This window comes from Kryptolebias marmoratus, linkage group LG13 (assembly GCF_001649575.2).
Source record: "Kryptolebias marmoratus isolate JLee-2015 linkage group LG13, ASM164957v2, whole genome shotgun sequence".
NCBI lineage: Eukaryota > Metazoa > Chordata > Actinopteri > Cyprinodontiformes > Rivulidae > Kryptolebias > Kryptolebias marmoratus.
In genome coordinates this window covers 22,593,308-22,610,151 of record NC_051442.1, presented here as the reverse complement: position 1 = coordinate 22,610,151, position 16,844 = coordinate 22,593,308, and the positions used below count along the sequence as shown (strand labels likewise).

Below are 16,844 nucleotides of genomic sequence, written 5' to 3'. Positions count from 1 at the left end.
TGTGTGTCTGTGTGTGTGTGTCTCTGTGTGTATGTGTGTGTGTGTGTGTGTGTGTGTGTGTGTGTGTGTGTGTGTGTGTGTGTGTGTGTGTGTGTGTGTGTGTGTGTGTGTGTGTGTGTGTGTTAAGCCCAACATTACATGGCTTTAGTACCCTCACAAATCTTCTCCCAAGGCTTGTTCGCTATTGCCTTTATTCCATGCCTTAATAAATTTATTATCTTTATTTTTTAGGGATGGGATCTTCTCTGGATTCAGCTAGGACTCCAGCCAACCTAAGAGCTCCTTTTGGCCAAAAGAATATTAAAACAGCACAACATTTGCATTTAACCTCAGCTTAAAAATGGGGGAATGTACCAAACTAAAAGAATGAAAAGCACAACTGCACAGAAACTAAGGCCTGCTCTGCTCGGAGCACTGCTTAACCCTGGTGGAGGAATTTAACAAATGAAACCTGTAAGTTCGACTCAGAAAGCTGAGACATGGATGTTACCCAACTTAAATTTCAGAAAGAGATGGAACAGCGTGCAATAAAGAGCCCCCTCAGCACAGACGACAGCAGCCAAACATCCAATCAGCACTTAATAAGGTTCTTTTGTTCTTAGCCCAGCAGGCTGTTGGGCACAGGGCTGCTCAAAGTAATCAAAGAGCTTCTTGTTTGAAGTAATTCAGCACTGACTGATAACCAGACTTATGGGACCTGAACCCCTCCACATGTGCTGTACTACACTAAGCTATTCAGACAGCTCTATTTAGGAGTTCTGTTTATTCTTTGCACACTGAATCAGCTGAACACACTGCATAAGCACATGTACAACACGCTGAAGTGTTTTATTTAGTAAAACAACAGCATCCACTTTCACAGTCATGTACTACAAGCCCGCGTTTGTTCCTGATATGCTGCAACCCTGCTGAGCTGCTCATATTTTGAGGGAGCATTTGGTTTTGTCAGTCACCTGAGGATTCCAAAGGGCTCCTCATAAGCTAATTAGGGTCACAGAGTGTGAACTAAAACAGTATTATTTATTTAAGACAAATATTTGTAAAAATCAATGGAATATGGAGCCATTACTCTAAAAGCTGTAAATGTGGACTTTCTGCGTTAGTCATTCTAATTATTTTCAGCATGGCTTGGAAGCAATGATTTAATACAGTACTGACTTAAAGTTGTGCCTTTTTTAAAATAAAATTTTCTGCAGGACTCTGAAATGTTTGGTTGGTTAATATTGTGATACTCTTTGAGAACATTGCCTTTTTTAAAAAGATCTGTGATTTTGCTGCAATGCTGCTTGGGTTTTATTGGAAAGCTGTTTACATGTGTCCCATAAAACTGTTTGACATGTTTTATTCATACAAAGAAGACAAACTTAACCATTCAGTTTAGAACTCACACCCAAGACATAAATTATAACTCTTTATTGAGGATTTACAAGTAAGATAAGGAGGTTGATAAGTCTGCTCATAGGATCCAGATTTATTGTAACCAGTGGAACTGTGTTTCTGTTCAGTAAGGTACTGTATTAGAAATTGACCATGACATTAAAGGGATAGTTCAGGTTTTGAGAAGGGGCGTTCTGGGGCATTGTTATCAGCAGTCAGTATCTTCTCTGTTAATCAGGCAAACATTGTCTCAAGCTAATGGTTAGTCTGAGCTGGGCCAGGACCAAAGTGGATTTCTGCCATCTTTAAATAGCTTCAAGGTCAAATAAAGTCACACAAACAGTGTCTTCTAAACCTTTACAGTTCTGGCACGTTTGCACAGAACCCCCCAGGGGTCTTGGGCAAAAACTTAATTTGAAGTCATAGCAATTCATTCTCTCAGTTTAGGAACACAGATTTATTATCCATGCACATAGTTTAGTAAACCATACGTATAGATTCACACTAGTATTGGTGCCTGTGTGCAGCAGGCAGGTGTTGTGTTTTGTGTTGTTTTCAGTTTGAAAGGGGAAATAACATCCGGTATTTCTGAATCAGACATTTTGATGTCCTTTTAATGCCATTTCAACAGTTCAGTTAGAAACTTAGAAACATGTACGTTTGTATAATTTTGGAAAATTTATTTCCTTGTGTTACTTTATTGACGATTCCTAAACACTTGTCCTGTTTGGATTATGACCTGTTTTGATTAAACTTAGTGCGTAGCATGGGAGCCTGACTATGTCAAAAAAATGGGGAAGCATAATCATTGAAGTCTTCAGGGTAGCATTCTGCTTGACCACTTGTGACTGGTTGGTGTACCGGTAATTGAAACTGCAAAGTGCTTTTACATGTGCGACCGGACTTCAAACCCCAGATACGTTCTCCCTTCATTTGTATTTCTGACTAAAGACATTGTGACTAAATGCTGATATGAACCCAGGAGTACATATTTACAAAACTTTTACTTTTAGGCATGTTTTAGACCATTTTAGATGAGGGATGAGAGAGGGATGCAGAATGTAGTGATTATTTACTACTTTTTAGTTTGTAACTATAGTAAAATTAGAATCAGTAAACATTACATGCTTGTCTTATTGCTGGGAGTGACAACATGTTTATAAGTAAAAAAAATGGAGGATCAAAAACACAAGTTTGCGCTCCCATTTTAAAGAATTAAGGAGCAGCTGCTGCACCTGCTCCACTAAGCAGGTGTTTATGGTCTGTAGTGTAATGTCTGCCTCTCTGTTGTTGATAAGAGGTGAAGTTTGTAATTTTAGAGTGGCTGGGTGGCTTGTTAAGAAGTTAGTGATCCTAAAATTAAAAATTTCTCCAACTTTTAAACATTACTAAACTTAAACAATGATGTATTGATTTCTCTTAAACAGAATGACATCTGTTAGCAAACACACACACAGATTAGCTAAACTAAGGGAATGGACTTTTAATTTGTGCACAACTCCATAAAGTAAGGAAACAGACTTTTACTATTTCAAATTTTATTTTATCTTTGACCCCTGGGTGGGCTTCATACTTTTGCATTAGACAGTTTATGGTTATTTTCACTGAGGACAGAAGTCTGCTGCCAGTAACGACTCATGATAAATCTATTTTGCAAAGAAGAACATGTTATGGGTATACATGTTACATTTACTTGAACTCCTGTGAAGTATTTGGTTTTTATACTTTGTTACCTTTGCATCCGACGGTTTCTTTGCCCAGTTACAGTGAACATGCAGACAGCAGCTGATTCAGTGTAAATAACTATAGGCTTCACGTAAAAGCCTGTTTAATGAAAGGAAAAGTAATAGTGATGTAAAGGTTTAAAAACATACCATATGAACCTCTAGAAAATCTTTGACAGAGTTGCTTTAAGACAACAGAAATCTGCTTTTGTGTTGGTCCTGCTCAGACTCTGCTGTTACCACTGCGAAAACTTCTGCGCAATTTTACAAACTGATAATGCTTTGTCTACTGTCTAATGCAGGTAAGATACTATTTATAACAACTCAGCAGAACCCCTTTTCAAAAAATCCAAACTATCCTCTTACCACATTGACATCCCTGGACCAGATGAGCACTTTGTGTGGAAAAATATTAATCAAATGCACATATTTCCCACAGAAGATGTGATGATGGTCACTGGATTTCTGCTGCCATGCCCAGATCAGGTGTATCCTCAAAGTGGACCTTGTAGTCTCCTTCCTGCTCCTCAAATACAATGACCTTATTTATTTAAACAGAAAAGGTGAAGTGGAAAGACGTCAGAAACTTTGGCTCAGACTTGTGTTTCTGTAACTTGCTACATGCACGTCTAAAGTCCATGTAACACAAAAACATTCAAAAAAACTGGAGGTTCAGACACTAACTTTGGTTGGTTTTAAAAAAAAATCTCTTTGCTTTTAGTAATAATGCTTGCTAATCAACATCATATTTGTAGCCAAATGGAGACACAACTATAAATATAATATATGTCAATGGATGTTCTATGTGTGTTTGTCAGTATTTAGCAATGCTACGTTAAGCTGACAATGAAATCCGTCATTCTTTGTCTTTATGTCCTAGACGGTACTTTTTGCTGAGAGAAAAGGTATTTTAAAAAACGCTTTCCAAAGTGAAAATTAATATATACATATATATATATATATATATATATATATATATTTCTGCTGGATCCACATGGACAGGAAATACAGAAATGATGTTGACAATTCAGGTGAACCTTTAGTAAAACTATGTTCTTTGTCTGTATTTTGATATGACTTTAATTTGGATGTTTTTGCCAACGTGTGGCACAGCATGAGTATTTCAGTGTTTCTGTTAGAATGTGTGAACAGAGAAAAAAATATTGCTTCAAAAAATATTTAGAATAGAGTAGATGCGGGAAGCTGGGTGTATAAACTTTGAGTAGTTCATGTACTTTTCAGTGAAGCATTATAAAGGAGAAGATACTGGTTTTTATTTTGACTGGCCATACAACCTGAAAACAAAAGTTAAATACACTGACTTAAAAGAAGAATTCATACCCCTTGAACTTTTGGATTTTGGATTCATAGATTGAACAGTGGTTTTATGAGATGTTCAAAGCTTGGGCTATAATGGATGCACGTTTTATAATCTAAACTTTTCAACAACTTCATCCCTGACCTGTCTGGTGTGTTCCTTGGCCGTCATGATGCTGTTTGGTCACTAATGTTCTGTAACAAACCTCTGAGGCCTCCAGAGAACAACTGGATTTATACTGCGATTAAATCACATAGAGGTAGACTCTGTTTACTCATTAGGTGAGTTCTGAAGGCGACTGGTTGTACTGGATAGATGTGTCAGAGTAAAGGGAGCTAAATATAAATCCACCCTGCACTTTTTAGATTTTTATTTGTAAAAAATGTTGAAAACTATGTATCATTTTCCTTCCACTTCACAAGTATGTGCTTTTTGTGTTGGTCTATCACTTCAAATCCAAGTAAAATACATTGAAGTTTATGGTGACAAAATGTGAAAAAGTTCAATTCGTGTGAATACTTTTTAAAAGGCACTGTATGCCACGTGTCACTGGGATGGACTTGGGACCTGTCCAGGGTGTCCCCCGTCCCTCGTACAATGACCCCTGGAGATAGACACCAGCTTCCCCATGACCCAGAAAGGAAAAAGCGGGTAAAGAAAATGGATGGATGTGATGTTTTTGGATCACCTGAAGCAGCTGCCTCTCCTCTCTGCCAGATAACTAACAATCATAAAAAATGTGGTGGTTGCAAGAGAACTGGCTCCTGTAGAACTTTGATGTTCTGGTCAACAAGTCTGGATCCCTCAGACATGGGCAGCAGCTCACTGATAATATATTCTGCGTTATCTGCATCAAAACCTCCAATACGTGGGTGGATAATTGGTTCATGTACTTTTTAGGAAAGCATCATAAAGGAGGAGATATTGATTTACATATGTGTTTTTATTTTGATTGTTCTTTGTCTATTCTTTTTTATCCTAAATACAAGATTAATTCAGGTCCATGTACACTTGGGGTACTCAGGTTAAAAAACAGAGGCTGTGTGTGGTTATCCAGATAAATTTAAGCTTAAACTGTTTAGTTTAGTTTTAACAACTCTGTTTCAGCTTCTTCAGCAAATTTCAGCTGTCATTCAGCCCTCACCAGTCACAAAGCTTTTTAGCAGAATATGCAATTGTTCTTGTTCTTTATTATTTCCTCATGTGTAAAACATTAGACATAACATGGGGTGGACTTTCTTTATTACCATAATTGAATATGCAACATCAGATAAAAAGATTTTTTTTAACTCCAAAATGATGTTGGATTTTTCTTTCAGACCTTTTAGGGTTGGTTGGTTGTTTTTTTTTTTAGTTTTGCTAGTATAAATAATTACATTGTATTGTTTTATTAGATTAGTCAAGCTGAAATCAACTTTTGATATTTGTCCACCCGCAACACATCCCCTAACAAAGTCTTGTCTTTGAACAGGTTTACCTGGTTGATTCCACTGTTGAGGAGGGGTCCAGGCAGGTAGAGAGCCTGCTGTGGGCCAATAGACCAGTAGCGACCCAGATTCAGCCCGTTAATAAACACGACGCCCTTCCCCCAGCCCTGTGAAACCCAAAATGCACTCATTGAACATTTTAATAAACACACCCAGATAAAATATTATACACAATGTACACAACAACAACAGCTGTGAAAAACCCCATAAATCAGTAAGAAATGATTGGCTTTGTTGACATGAATTGAAAGGTTGCTTCAGGTTTTTAAACAGTGATAGTTCAGATGTAATGAATGTTGTAGTTGGTTGAGGACCCAGGAGTGCAGGGAGCAGGTGATGAGCAGGCAGGCAGGTTAAAGCCACAATATTTTATTAAATAAAACCAACAAAAACAACAGTATGGTAAAAAACCAGGACTGACCATAGGAGCTACACATGAGGATCTGACAGAGTACTACTGTCTACTGGGAGACATGTTTGGCAAGTTGAAGCAGGTGAGATGATTGCAAATGGCTGACAGGTGAGCATGTCAAGGCAAGACGTAGCAGGCAGGTGAGGGAAACTTAGCAGAAACATGGAAAAAAAACAAACCAGACTACCAAGCTGAACAGGTCACAAAACCACAGATGGCTAGGAGCAGAAAACACTGGCAGAAATGAACTGAGCATACTAGAAAACAAAGAACAGAAAATGAAAACAGAAAAGAAACAAGATATTCTAACAAAACCATATTGCTAACTTGTGACATCAGATGTTTTTAAGTAAAGTTCTGTGAAAAGGTTATAAACTATTCACATGCGATCTGCTTAGATCACATGTCATCTTACATCACATTTATTTTCACAATAACCAGTTATTTATTTATATAGATTTATGGGGTTTTGTTTGAGCAAGCTCATAAAGACTCAGCAGCAGCTAGCAGTAGTGCTTTTAGTGCAGTCTGGAACATTTCCAGCAGGAATGTCATAATACTTTGGCCAGAATGACTGTGTGAAGTCATGATGAAAGTAAAGTAAATTTTTTTTATATGTAATTCATAAATAAAAATGACAACTATAGGTGCTTTGGGATGTTTTAAGATGGCAGAAATCCACTCTGCACCTGGCCTCACACAGACTTACCATTAGCTTGTCAATCAAGTAGATTTCTGTTGTCCTAAAATACTCCCAATTAAAAAAAAATATATAAAAAAAATTAAAAACCTTTACATGGCTGTAATTTTTTTTGCTTTACACAGATATTCCAGCAGAATTGGAATGGTATTTCTGCAGGAAGTGCTCCGGACTGCACAGGACGTGCTACAACTAGCTGCTGCTGCTATTTGCAGGTTTTAATAAATAATAAATAACCAGTGAATTCTGTGAAAATAAAGACCTATCATTCCTTGAATGCATATCACCCGCTGCCCTTCATGTCAAAGTTCTTCAGATGAGACAGAAGTTACAACTATTTTTGGTCAAACCTTGTAAATGATGTTGTGTGCAATCTTGTGATGCTGTGAGATCTTGATGTCTTAGCAGGTTTATACCCAGTACATACCCTGTACGTACCCTGTAAGTATTATGGTACTATGGTATGTACCCAGTAAGTACCAGGTACGTTTCTTTAAAATAATTTTTTGAGTGTATTTATCTTGTTTCATAGGCACTGTTGTTGTTTATGTGTATCTTTCATTTTACTTACTGGCAGCTTCACGAATGTGTCACTGGGATACCCATATGCAAACAGCCTCCCCATGAAAAATCCAGGAAAAGTAGGATTTTCAGGGAGGCTTTTCCAAGGTGCCTGATAAAGACTTGGGAAAAGGTTGTTTCAGTCACATTATTAAAGGCAAATGAAAATATTTTGAAGAATATTGAATTTAATAAAGTTTACAAACCTATCCATAAAGCTGGGCTTCATATCCAGGGTGTATATTGTAAACTCTCGCAAGGGAATATTGTTTAATAAAATGTCTCCCACCAGACCTGCACAAGCACAAATCAAAGTTGATTCATCCACTGAGTAAACAGGAAGTTTAGAAATGAGCTGAACATTTTCCTGTTGATCACCTTTATGCTGTTTGTCCAGGTCCCTTCCACGGTGAACTCGTCCACAGTTTTCCACCAGTAAACTCAAGGTACGCAAACCCTGCAGGAATCAATAGTTTTCCTGTTTTTTAATTGATCTGCACTCAATCAGAAACAACTTCAGTACTTATCACAGCGAGTAAAACGTGTCTTTTGTTGTTCATACCTTACCGTCAGGAACAGCCAGTTCCACGTTCTGATGCTTGAAAAGGCCAATATAGCTTCTGTCTACAAAAACCTGGAGGAACAAAGTTCATTTTCAAATAATTTTATTTCAAAATAAGTTCACTCAGCTTTATAAAAAATGTACTCTTGTAACTGTGGTTGTTAACCATCACTGCACCACACTTTGTTAGGATGTTCTTCAACCTCAAAATCAGTCGTGGGAAAACCAACAACATTGGGCAACCACCAATTTACAGAAATGAACCACTGAATATTTTGGAAAATAAATTTACTATACACAATCCATGCATTTATTTGTAAAATATAGACTCATGATGAAAGTGCAGTAGTGTAGCTTTGTTAAGCCAACTTCAAAACCTAAAGATGTTATATTCATGTTCATACAACTCACACAAGATTATATGAGTTCATTTTTGTTCTAATTAAAAAATATATCCAAAATTATTTAATTGGATTTTTCTAAAGTAATGTTCTGTCTAATAGTTGTCAATAGTTAGTACCTTATCAATGAGACATAAGTCCTAGAACAGGGAAAAAACCAGCACAAATCTTTGTCCAGGCTAAGCTAATAGCTAGCTGAACAATAGCCAGTTTTATATCATTTTTCAGGCTTATAAAACAACTGTTTCTCAAAAGTGCAAATATTAAGGCTGTACAGTTTTGTGTGACACCGTTTGTTTAGTTTGTCACCATTTTCTGAACCGAACAACGCCATTTTTTCTTTTTGCCAGAATGACAGATTTTTGGCCTTAAAATGGTTTTATTTAATTTATTTCTAATATTTGTGCTAGGCATGGATAAGTTTTTTCCAACAAACAGATCCCAGTAATCACAAACTTTTTATTAATTTTCCTTTGGTTTTGATTTCAGTTATTGTACAGAGTTCATAATGTAGAAAACTAGTGTCAGAGATCATATGTTGATGAGCTGTGATAGTGACTCACCAGGGCTCGATCTCGAACATGGTTACCTGACTTCAGTTTTCCTCCTCTGGTTATGGTTGTCTCGTACAGCGTGTAGCCATAAGACTGTCCGTTTCCATTGTTTGAAGGTAGATTCTCCATGCTTAATGGCTTTGATGACTTAAAAGGCTGCAGAGAGACTTTAAATAATTACACTCACTAGAAAGCAAACTTGTTTTAGATTCAAATAGCTGTCGATTACAAATTATGAATGTGAAACAGACTCCGTCAGTGAAGCTTAAAGCATCCCATAAAGACAGGTGCTGGTACACGATGGCAGGTTCGTACGCCTCTCTGTAGCGCAGAGCTGGCATGTCTGGGAAACTGTTTGCTCCTGCTGCACAAATGTCAAAACTAAAGTCAGTAACAGCATGATTTTCATGTTCTGTATGCTTTAGCTTAACTTACTGTTGTATCGAGACAATAAATCTCTAAGGAGATGATACTTTGGGGTGTATTCCCCAGCTTCAGATAAGGGAGCATCATAATCTGAAAGATAAACACAATGTATTATAGTTTACATTAACTGTATGTACCGCCATCTTCTGGCTGTTATGGTTATTCTGTAAACTACTACAAACACACTAAACCAACTAACAAACTGATTGGCCAAACTACAAAAACAAAATCATAAAATAAGATAAATGGACATCTTAAAAAAAACTCTGAGGAAGTAGCGATGCCTTTAATAATTGTGTCACTGACTCTGTATCAACTTTTGCCAATTGTTTTTCATCCAGTAATACAAATGTTTGTCCAATAAACACTACAGAGCCAGCTTTCAGCATAAGCAGTGTGACAGAACTTAAAGTTTCACAGACAGTAAGATCAATAATAAGATCACGTAAACCATCCAGAATAAAGGACATATTTGGTACTGATACTTTTATGATGAAAGAGCGTAATCACACATTAACCACCACAGTAACAAAAACACTTTATCTTTCTGTAGTAGTAGTTAGCAGCTGTAATTCCAGACTATAAAAGTGGAGATCCCTTGTCAGTTTGTAATTACAGTCCAATCAGTGTCCTACCCACAGAGTCTAAAGAGACTGCCAACTGCTTCATAGGAAATGTAACACATTTACTGGTTAAAGGTGGTGTGGTTGGTGCTGTGTTTCTTGATTTTAAGAAGACTTTTGATCCTGTAAACTTTAAAATATTATTGACTACACTATGTAGATTTAACTTTTCATCAGCTGTCATCAAATGGATCAAATTGTATCTATCTAATCGATCACAGTCAGTCAGAATCGATAATTATCACCCACATCCCCTTCATCTGTCCACAGGTGTCCTGGACGGATCTATTCTGGGTCCATTAATGTTCTCCCTCTTTATAAATAATCTTCCAAAAGTATGTTCCAATAAATACTCAAATGTATGCAGATGATACGGTAATATACACACATGGTAACAACATGACACAAGTCATAGAAAAACCAACACAATCAATGGTCCTTATCACAGCATGGTTAAATCAATGCTGCTGAAAACTTAATGTAAGCAAAGCAGTGGTGATGTTCTTCTCTAGGTTAAAAGGGTCACATGTAGAACCTGTCAAAGTGTACATGTACAATATGTTCATGTCACATATCAACTACTGTTAAACTACCTGGTCACAGACAAACACAACACCAAAATCATGGGAAGTTCAACAATCAAATATTGGGCAAGAAACCGTTACCATATCACCACTGCACAATTTTACAAAAGCATAGCCTTTTAAGTTGGGAGAACATCATAAAATCCTCAAATTTCTTTACCATCTGTCATGTCCTCCATTCAACCAGTTTGTAGATATCAACACTAACTCGACAAACAAAATATGCAGCAGGAGGGGACTGCATTGTTCCTCTCCAAAAAAGAACATTTATTTAGCGTAAATTTTTTTCTGTCCAAGTAAATATCAGAGAACTGACCTCATATACTCTGTTCAGAAAACATCTAAGAAACTGGATCATCAATAATCAGACATAACAACATTAAGATTATCAGTATGTGCGCCATAACCTGATATGTGTTTAGATGTTGAAGTACTTTTTACTAACTGTTGGTAATTTTTAGCATGGTTGTTTATGAATTCAGAAATGCTTATGAATGTGCCATGTCTCTGTTAAATAAACCAATAAAAAAAGATTGCATCATAATTCTATTTGCATAGAAACCATTGCTACTTTGTTTGTGGTAAACAAAGCAGAGGAACCAACCATAGCTGGGGACTAAAGCTCTGTAGGAAGGATCGGCAAGAGCTCCGCTCATGAAGCCAAAACTGGATCCTCCGTGGAACATGTACAGGTTAACAGACATGCCTCGCCTCAGAATTTCCCTCACGGTGGACACCATGTCTGAGAAGAAACATGAATATTCTCACTACTATTTCTTTACAAAAACATTTATCATAGTTTCAGGACAACCCTGGATGACATGGCAGAGCTGTGGTTAGGATGGATGGATGGATGGATGAAATGGCGCTGCCACAAGGTAGTTATGCTAGCTTTAAAACTTTTTAATGATAATAATGACCTGATTCCAGAGGCTAAAGTGAATCATGCAAAAGCAATAGGACCATACATTTTAACATTTGCATTTCTATTGTTGGCATAAAGATGACAGCCTCCTGCAAAAACATGTGAACTGGCATGCAAAGCACTGTTTGAAGTAGACTGGAACAATTTATAACAACAATTACTCATGAGAAAAGTAAAGATATAAACTGACATACTATAAATGAGTTATTTGTGCTGTAGCCTTGTGGTGTGTTTTTATGTGTGTGTGTGTTGAACCACTGGATGGATTTTAATAAAACTGTCAGGAAAAAATGATTTGAAGTACGTGTACAACAGATCTTTTTAGGAGTCAATTCATTTCGCAATGGCTGCCACAGCTAATCAACATCAGCCAACACAAAAATAGCTATAACTTTACAGATATTGAGCTAAATTTGATGTGGTAGTTGCTGAGAGTCATTCACAGCACACACTGAGTGACATCTTGCAGTATCACAAGATTGCACATAATGTTATTTTCAAGGTTTGAATAAAATGATGCCTACTCTCTTATTTATTTATTGTAAATTAAGTGAAATACTTTAAAAAACTATAGAAATTACAAAAACTAAAGGTCCTGCTCCTGAATGAGATGAATATTTTGATATATGAATAGCTAAATTAGCACAAAGTATTCAGAAGTAGTTATAGTCCAAATAAAGTTGAGAAAAAATAAATAACAGGAAAACTACTAGACCTTGGCATACATGGCAGAGTAAAGTTTGACTGGAACACTGGAATTTAAAGGCGCTTCAACAGAGTGTGGATCAGTAAAGCCTACAAAGACTTATAGATCTACAAAAACAGAAGCACATGTTCAATGTTTCTTTATGGCGAACAGCAGTAGAGAGTTTTAGACTCATGTCAAAAGTCTAACTGCTAAATTAGTGGCTGGTGCTTACCCTCAGGAGGCAACACGTGATGGAGGTCACCCCATATATCAAAGCCACCGGTCCAGTATTCCATCACCAGGGAGGGGCTGTTGGGCTGAAACCAGTCCCACAAAGATTCAGACTGTCAGCTGAGAAAAATCACATTCTGTGGGACTAGAGAGGTGAAAGGTCACACACACCTGGATAGCATTCAGCTCCTGGACGTCTCTTTGTTTCAGCTTCTGGAGCTTCACTGATCTGATGGCTACAAGACAATAGAATGATTGGTTAAAGGGACATTCCAGACATTTTCACGCAAGCTATTGTAGAAAGGTTACAAACAATTCATATTTTGCCAGTTGCAGATGAATGGCCTCAGTTTGGGGAAACAGAGGTTAAGTCTGACAGGTCTGAGAAGCTAACAAATAATCTGAACACAGCCAAGACCAACTTCTAGGGACTTTTAGAGTCAACCTGGTTCAATATGGCTGCCACATCTAAATGACCTTCAAAAACACAAAAATTACTTTAACTTAGTCAATTCTACAGATATTGACTTAAAATTTGGTGTGGTAGTAACTGAAACTGATCCCTGAAACATATTCTGAGCATTCCAACAGATTATACAAGCTCCTTGTTAAAAGGTTTGCAATTAACAGTTTACAGGGCAAAAAAATCATGAACCACAGGAATGAGTTTAATGAAACATTTAGGAAATAATATATAAATGTACATCTTTAAGTGATTAACTTTTGCCGTAGCTAAGTAATTTTAGAAAGCACAAAAATGGTTATGCTTCAGTGAATTTTAAAGATATTGTGCTAAAATATGATGTGGTAGTATAGGAGGTGAGAGTCCGTCACAACACATACTCCAAGTGCTACTCATTGCACAAGAACTTTACTTAAAATTCTTGCATCAACATTTGGAGTCAATTGTGTTTGTCTTTTAGCAAAATATCTCATGAATCACTGGACGGATTTTAATGAAGCACCCAAAAGGTAACCACTAGATGTGCCTCTACAGCTAAAAAACATTTGGAGTCAACCCAATTCAAGATGGTTGTCACAGCTAATCAGCGTTAGCAAACACAAAACTGCTGTAACTCAGACAATTTTACTGTTATTGAGCTAAAGTCTGATGTGGTAGCAGCTGAGAGTCATCCCTAATGCCCACTCTGAGCATGGCATCTCATGAAATTGAATATGACCGCTACAACTCATAGTCATTTCTCAACACAAGACGATCTTAGTCTAAAACTCTGGCATGAAAAGTGCTGGCCATATGCATTCCTTCAAGGAGTGCTAGGCCTTTAATTTACATATAATTCTGTGATTATCTGTGAGCACAAATATTGGCAGAAGCAGCTAGCTTTAACACTTCCAGTGCCTTCTGGGGTCAATTTTGGCTGTAATTTTATAATATTCCTGCCAGAATATCTGTGAATAACTGTGTCATGTAAAACTAATGGGGGTGTAACATTTTATAAAATAGGGTTCACATGAACTGCTATGAAATTTAGATGTTCTGTATTATCTGGGAGGTTGTAACAACAGACAAAAAAATACAACAACATTTAACAATAAATATATATAGATATATATTTATGTGTGTGTTTTTGTGTGCTCTTGGAATAAAATACAATGCTGTACCTCCGTGGACACCCCCTGACTTCAGTGTGTTGTGGTTGTCTGATGTAATCAAAAGTTCACTGATCCCTCTGGACTGTAAGGCCTTTCAAAATGAAACTCAGAAGTGAAAATCATTGGACTGATCTGTTGTAGGCAGACACCACCCAGCATTTGATGTTTCTGCACAAATGTAACAAAATCAGCCAAGAACTTTACCTCTTTAATGAACAACAAGTAACTTTGATCCTTTGCAAAAGATCCATATTCATTTTCAACCTGCACAGCAATGATGGGACCTCCTTTCTTGAACTAAAATGCAGAACCAAGCATTTTGGTAAGAGGATGAACCCTTAAACAAACTGAAGACTTGTTTTGAACTTGACTGGTAAAGTATGACCTGCAGCGGAACCACTTTTGGGATAAGTTTGTCGAAGTAAATGTTGACAGCCTGAGTGAAGGCAGGATGGGTCGTCCTCAGTCTCATGCTGCCGTCTCTGAGGAGCCAGCTGTAGAGAGGAAGAAAACAACAGGCTTGGATTTCTATCTACAGCTTCAAGAACAAAGAGTTCATTATAACGAACAAGACACTCAGCAGCTCGTCCCTTACAGTAAGGTGGGACTTCTTCACCCTGATTGCTCTCAACACGAATATGTCATTTACTGGTTTTGTGTTGCCTTGTTAATTTTGCTTTACTCTTAATGTTATTCTAATGTTGTTCACTCACAGACAGATTAAAACAGGGGAAAGGGAGCTGTGGAATCAGATATTTTGCTGGAAAATCAAGAAAACTATATCCGTTTAGTTGAAACATTACTAAAACCCCATTATAGCTTTAGTTAAAGCGTGCAGAAGCAGCTGAGAGCTGGAGCTGGACTGTAGAGGAAAAATACATCGCTGTCAACAAAACAACACAGTGCCACTGTCAACATCTTCATCATCTTCATCAGAGACAAACAGTCAAACAGGACAGCAATTCTACACCATATTTACTGATGGCCTAATAATTAGTAAATATGGAGTGAATTTTAAGTTGATATGTGAAGCAATTTTATTTTAAAAGAGGAAGGACATTTTTTTTATTTTAATGTGAAATAAACATGTGAGGAAGTTTATTTTACAAAACGACAAAAGGTTTTTATTCGTAAATGTCAAGTTAAACCAACTATTCTGACTGTTTGAATGCTTTACTATCGCCACCCAACTGGAGTGCACCTTACAAAGAATCAAGCGCATCCATCCCTTTCACTGCTCAATCTCATCAGGCAAATCTATAAAGTAATCCTGTTCACCTGTACCAACACTGAACTCTATTCAGAGAAAGAACTTCAGCTGAAAGCTTCTCCTAAGACACCACTGGTAGGAAATGGACAATATTATTCAAAGTTTTCATGATTCACATTTAATTCAGATATTGAAACTACTGAAATTTACTGATTGTTTAATGCAATGTTTATGTTTGAATACATATTGGTATGCATGGTTTGCAACTTAGTGTTATTTATTTAATTCACTGTCAAGTTAAAAGTAAATTATTAAAACCATGAATTAAGAAATTAGTAAAATATTTAAAGTTAATCAATTCATGGTTGTTTCTGATATTTAATATTTATCTCATCTGTTTGTAGGTTATCAACCTACAAATGTTGTGCTGATCGATCTGAAAAAGAAAAGAAGAGAAGAATAAACAAATGGGACTGAGTTGAGTGTTCCTGCGTCTCTTTGGCGGAAGCAAGCCTTATCAAGTTTGGGCAGAGGCTGAAGTGACTTAAGGGAGAAAACTTGACAATAAATGACTTACAGATTTCTAAGCACTTTTTTTCTAAATCATTAAATGTTTTGTTGAACTAAAATACTTTTTGCCAAATTTTTGTTAAAGTTTGTCAATACTCACTATATTTTGGATAATTTACCCTTTAATTATTACAATTTTACTCATCCACCACAAGATAAAACATTTTTTACGTGAACAAATATTACATCATAAAACATGGAATTTTAATTTTTTTTAAAAAGGGAAAAAACAGATTTCATGCTACAATATAATGGAAGTGCACTATAATTTTAGATTTGTGTGATCATTATTTTATCCAGTAGCATTTAAAGAAATATATCATCAGTTATTGTAAGTGAAAGTTCATCAGGAACATATGCAGGAAAATTTCACATTTAAGGCAATTCACTGCTCTTTAAGTGCAAAAAATGCAACATTTTTAATATTAATGAATAATTGTTTTCAATAATCGTGATTACAATATTGACCAAAATAATTGTGATCATGATTTTTCCCATAATTGTGCAGGCCTAGCTCAAAATCTCTGTCCAACTTGAGTTATATACAAAGCTTTTAAATATGTGCCGCAGTGAATTTTATTGGCTGATAAAGTGTTGAATTGTGGTCAGCAGTGGTGGGATGTAACGAAGTACTTGTACTTCGTTCGAAGTACAAGTACTTCGTTACTGTACTTAAGTACGTTTTTCATGTATCTGTACTTTACTTAAGTATTTTTAAACGTGGGTACTTTCGACTTTTACTTCGCTACATTTTACAGTAAGTATCTGTACTTTCNTACTACACTACATTTTTATAATGTGTTGAAGTAAAAAGTAAATTCACGTCACGTTGCGGGTTTTTTATTTGTTCGATAGTATGAAAGTAATCGCAGGTAAC

The 16,844-nt window shown here is 36.5% G+C and overlaps 2 protein-coding genes across 3 annotated transcripts in view; one reads left to right on the top strand and one right to left on the bottom strand.

The window, feature by feature from the left end:
* Positions 1 to 1,294, top strand: part of LOC108244718 (galactosylgalactosylxylosylprotein 3-beta-glucuronosyltransferase 1) — a 51,397-nt gene extending 50,103 nt beyond the window's left edge. For both annotated transcript variants that reach the window (XM_017431141.3, XM_017431140.3), the window contains exon 8: positions 232 to 1,294. The gene's annotated coding sequence lies outside the window, so the exon portion shown is untranslated. The remainder of the gene's footprint in view (positions 1 to 231) is intronic.
* Positions 1,295 to 1,510: 216 nt separating this feature from the next.
* The window catches only part of LOC108244716 (beta-galactosidase-1-like protein 2), a 25,647-nt gene continuing 10,313 nt past the window's right edge, over positions 1,511 to 16,844 (bottom strand). The window contains exons 5-19 of the mRNA XM_017431139.3: positions 14,573 to 14,681; positions 14,392 to 14,484; positions 14,197 to 14,278; positions 12,745 to 12,809; positions 12,575 to 12,659; positions 11,334 to 11,471; positions 9,532 to 9,612; positions 9,348 to 9,460; positions 9,106 to 9,252; positions 8,142 to 8,213; positions 7,958 to 8,036; positions 7,786 to 7,873; positions 7,590 to 7,701; positions 5,897 to 6,013; positions 1,511 to 3,642 (exon numbers count right to left, since the gene is read on the bottom strand). Coding sequence (XP_017286628.1) covers positions 3,556 to 3,642; positions 5,897 to 6,013; positions 7,590 to 7,701; positions 7,786 to 7,873; positions 7,958 to 8,036; positions 8,142 to 8,213; positions 9,106 to 9,252; positions 9,348 to 9,460; positions 9,532 to 9,612; positions 11,334 to 11,471; positions 12,575 to 12,659; positions 12,745 to 12,809; positions 14,197 to 14,278; positions 14,392 to 14,484; positions 14,573 to 14,681 — 1,468 coding nt within the window. The 3' untranslated portion in view covers positions 1,511 to 3,555. The remainder of the gene's footprint in view (positions 3,643 to 5,896; positions 6,014 to 7,589; positions 7,702 to 7,785; positions 7,874 to 7,957; positions 8,037 to 8,141; positions 8,214 to 9,105; positions 9,253 to 9,347; positions 9,461 to 9,531; positions 9,613 to 11,333; positions 11,472 to 12,574; positions 12,660 to 12,744; positions 12,810 to 14,196; positions 14,279 to 14,391; positions 14,485 to 14,572; positions 14,682 to 16,844) is intronic.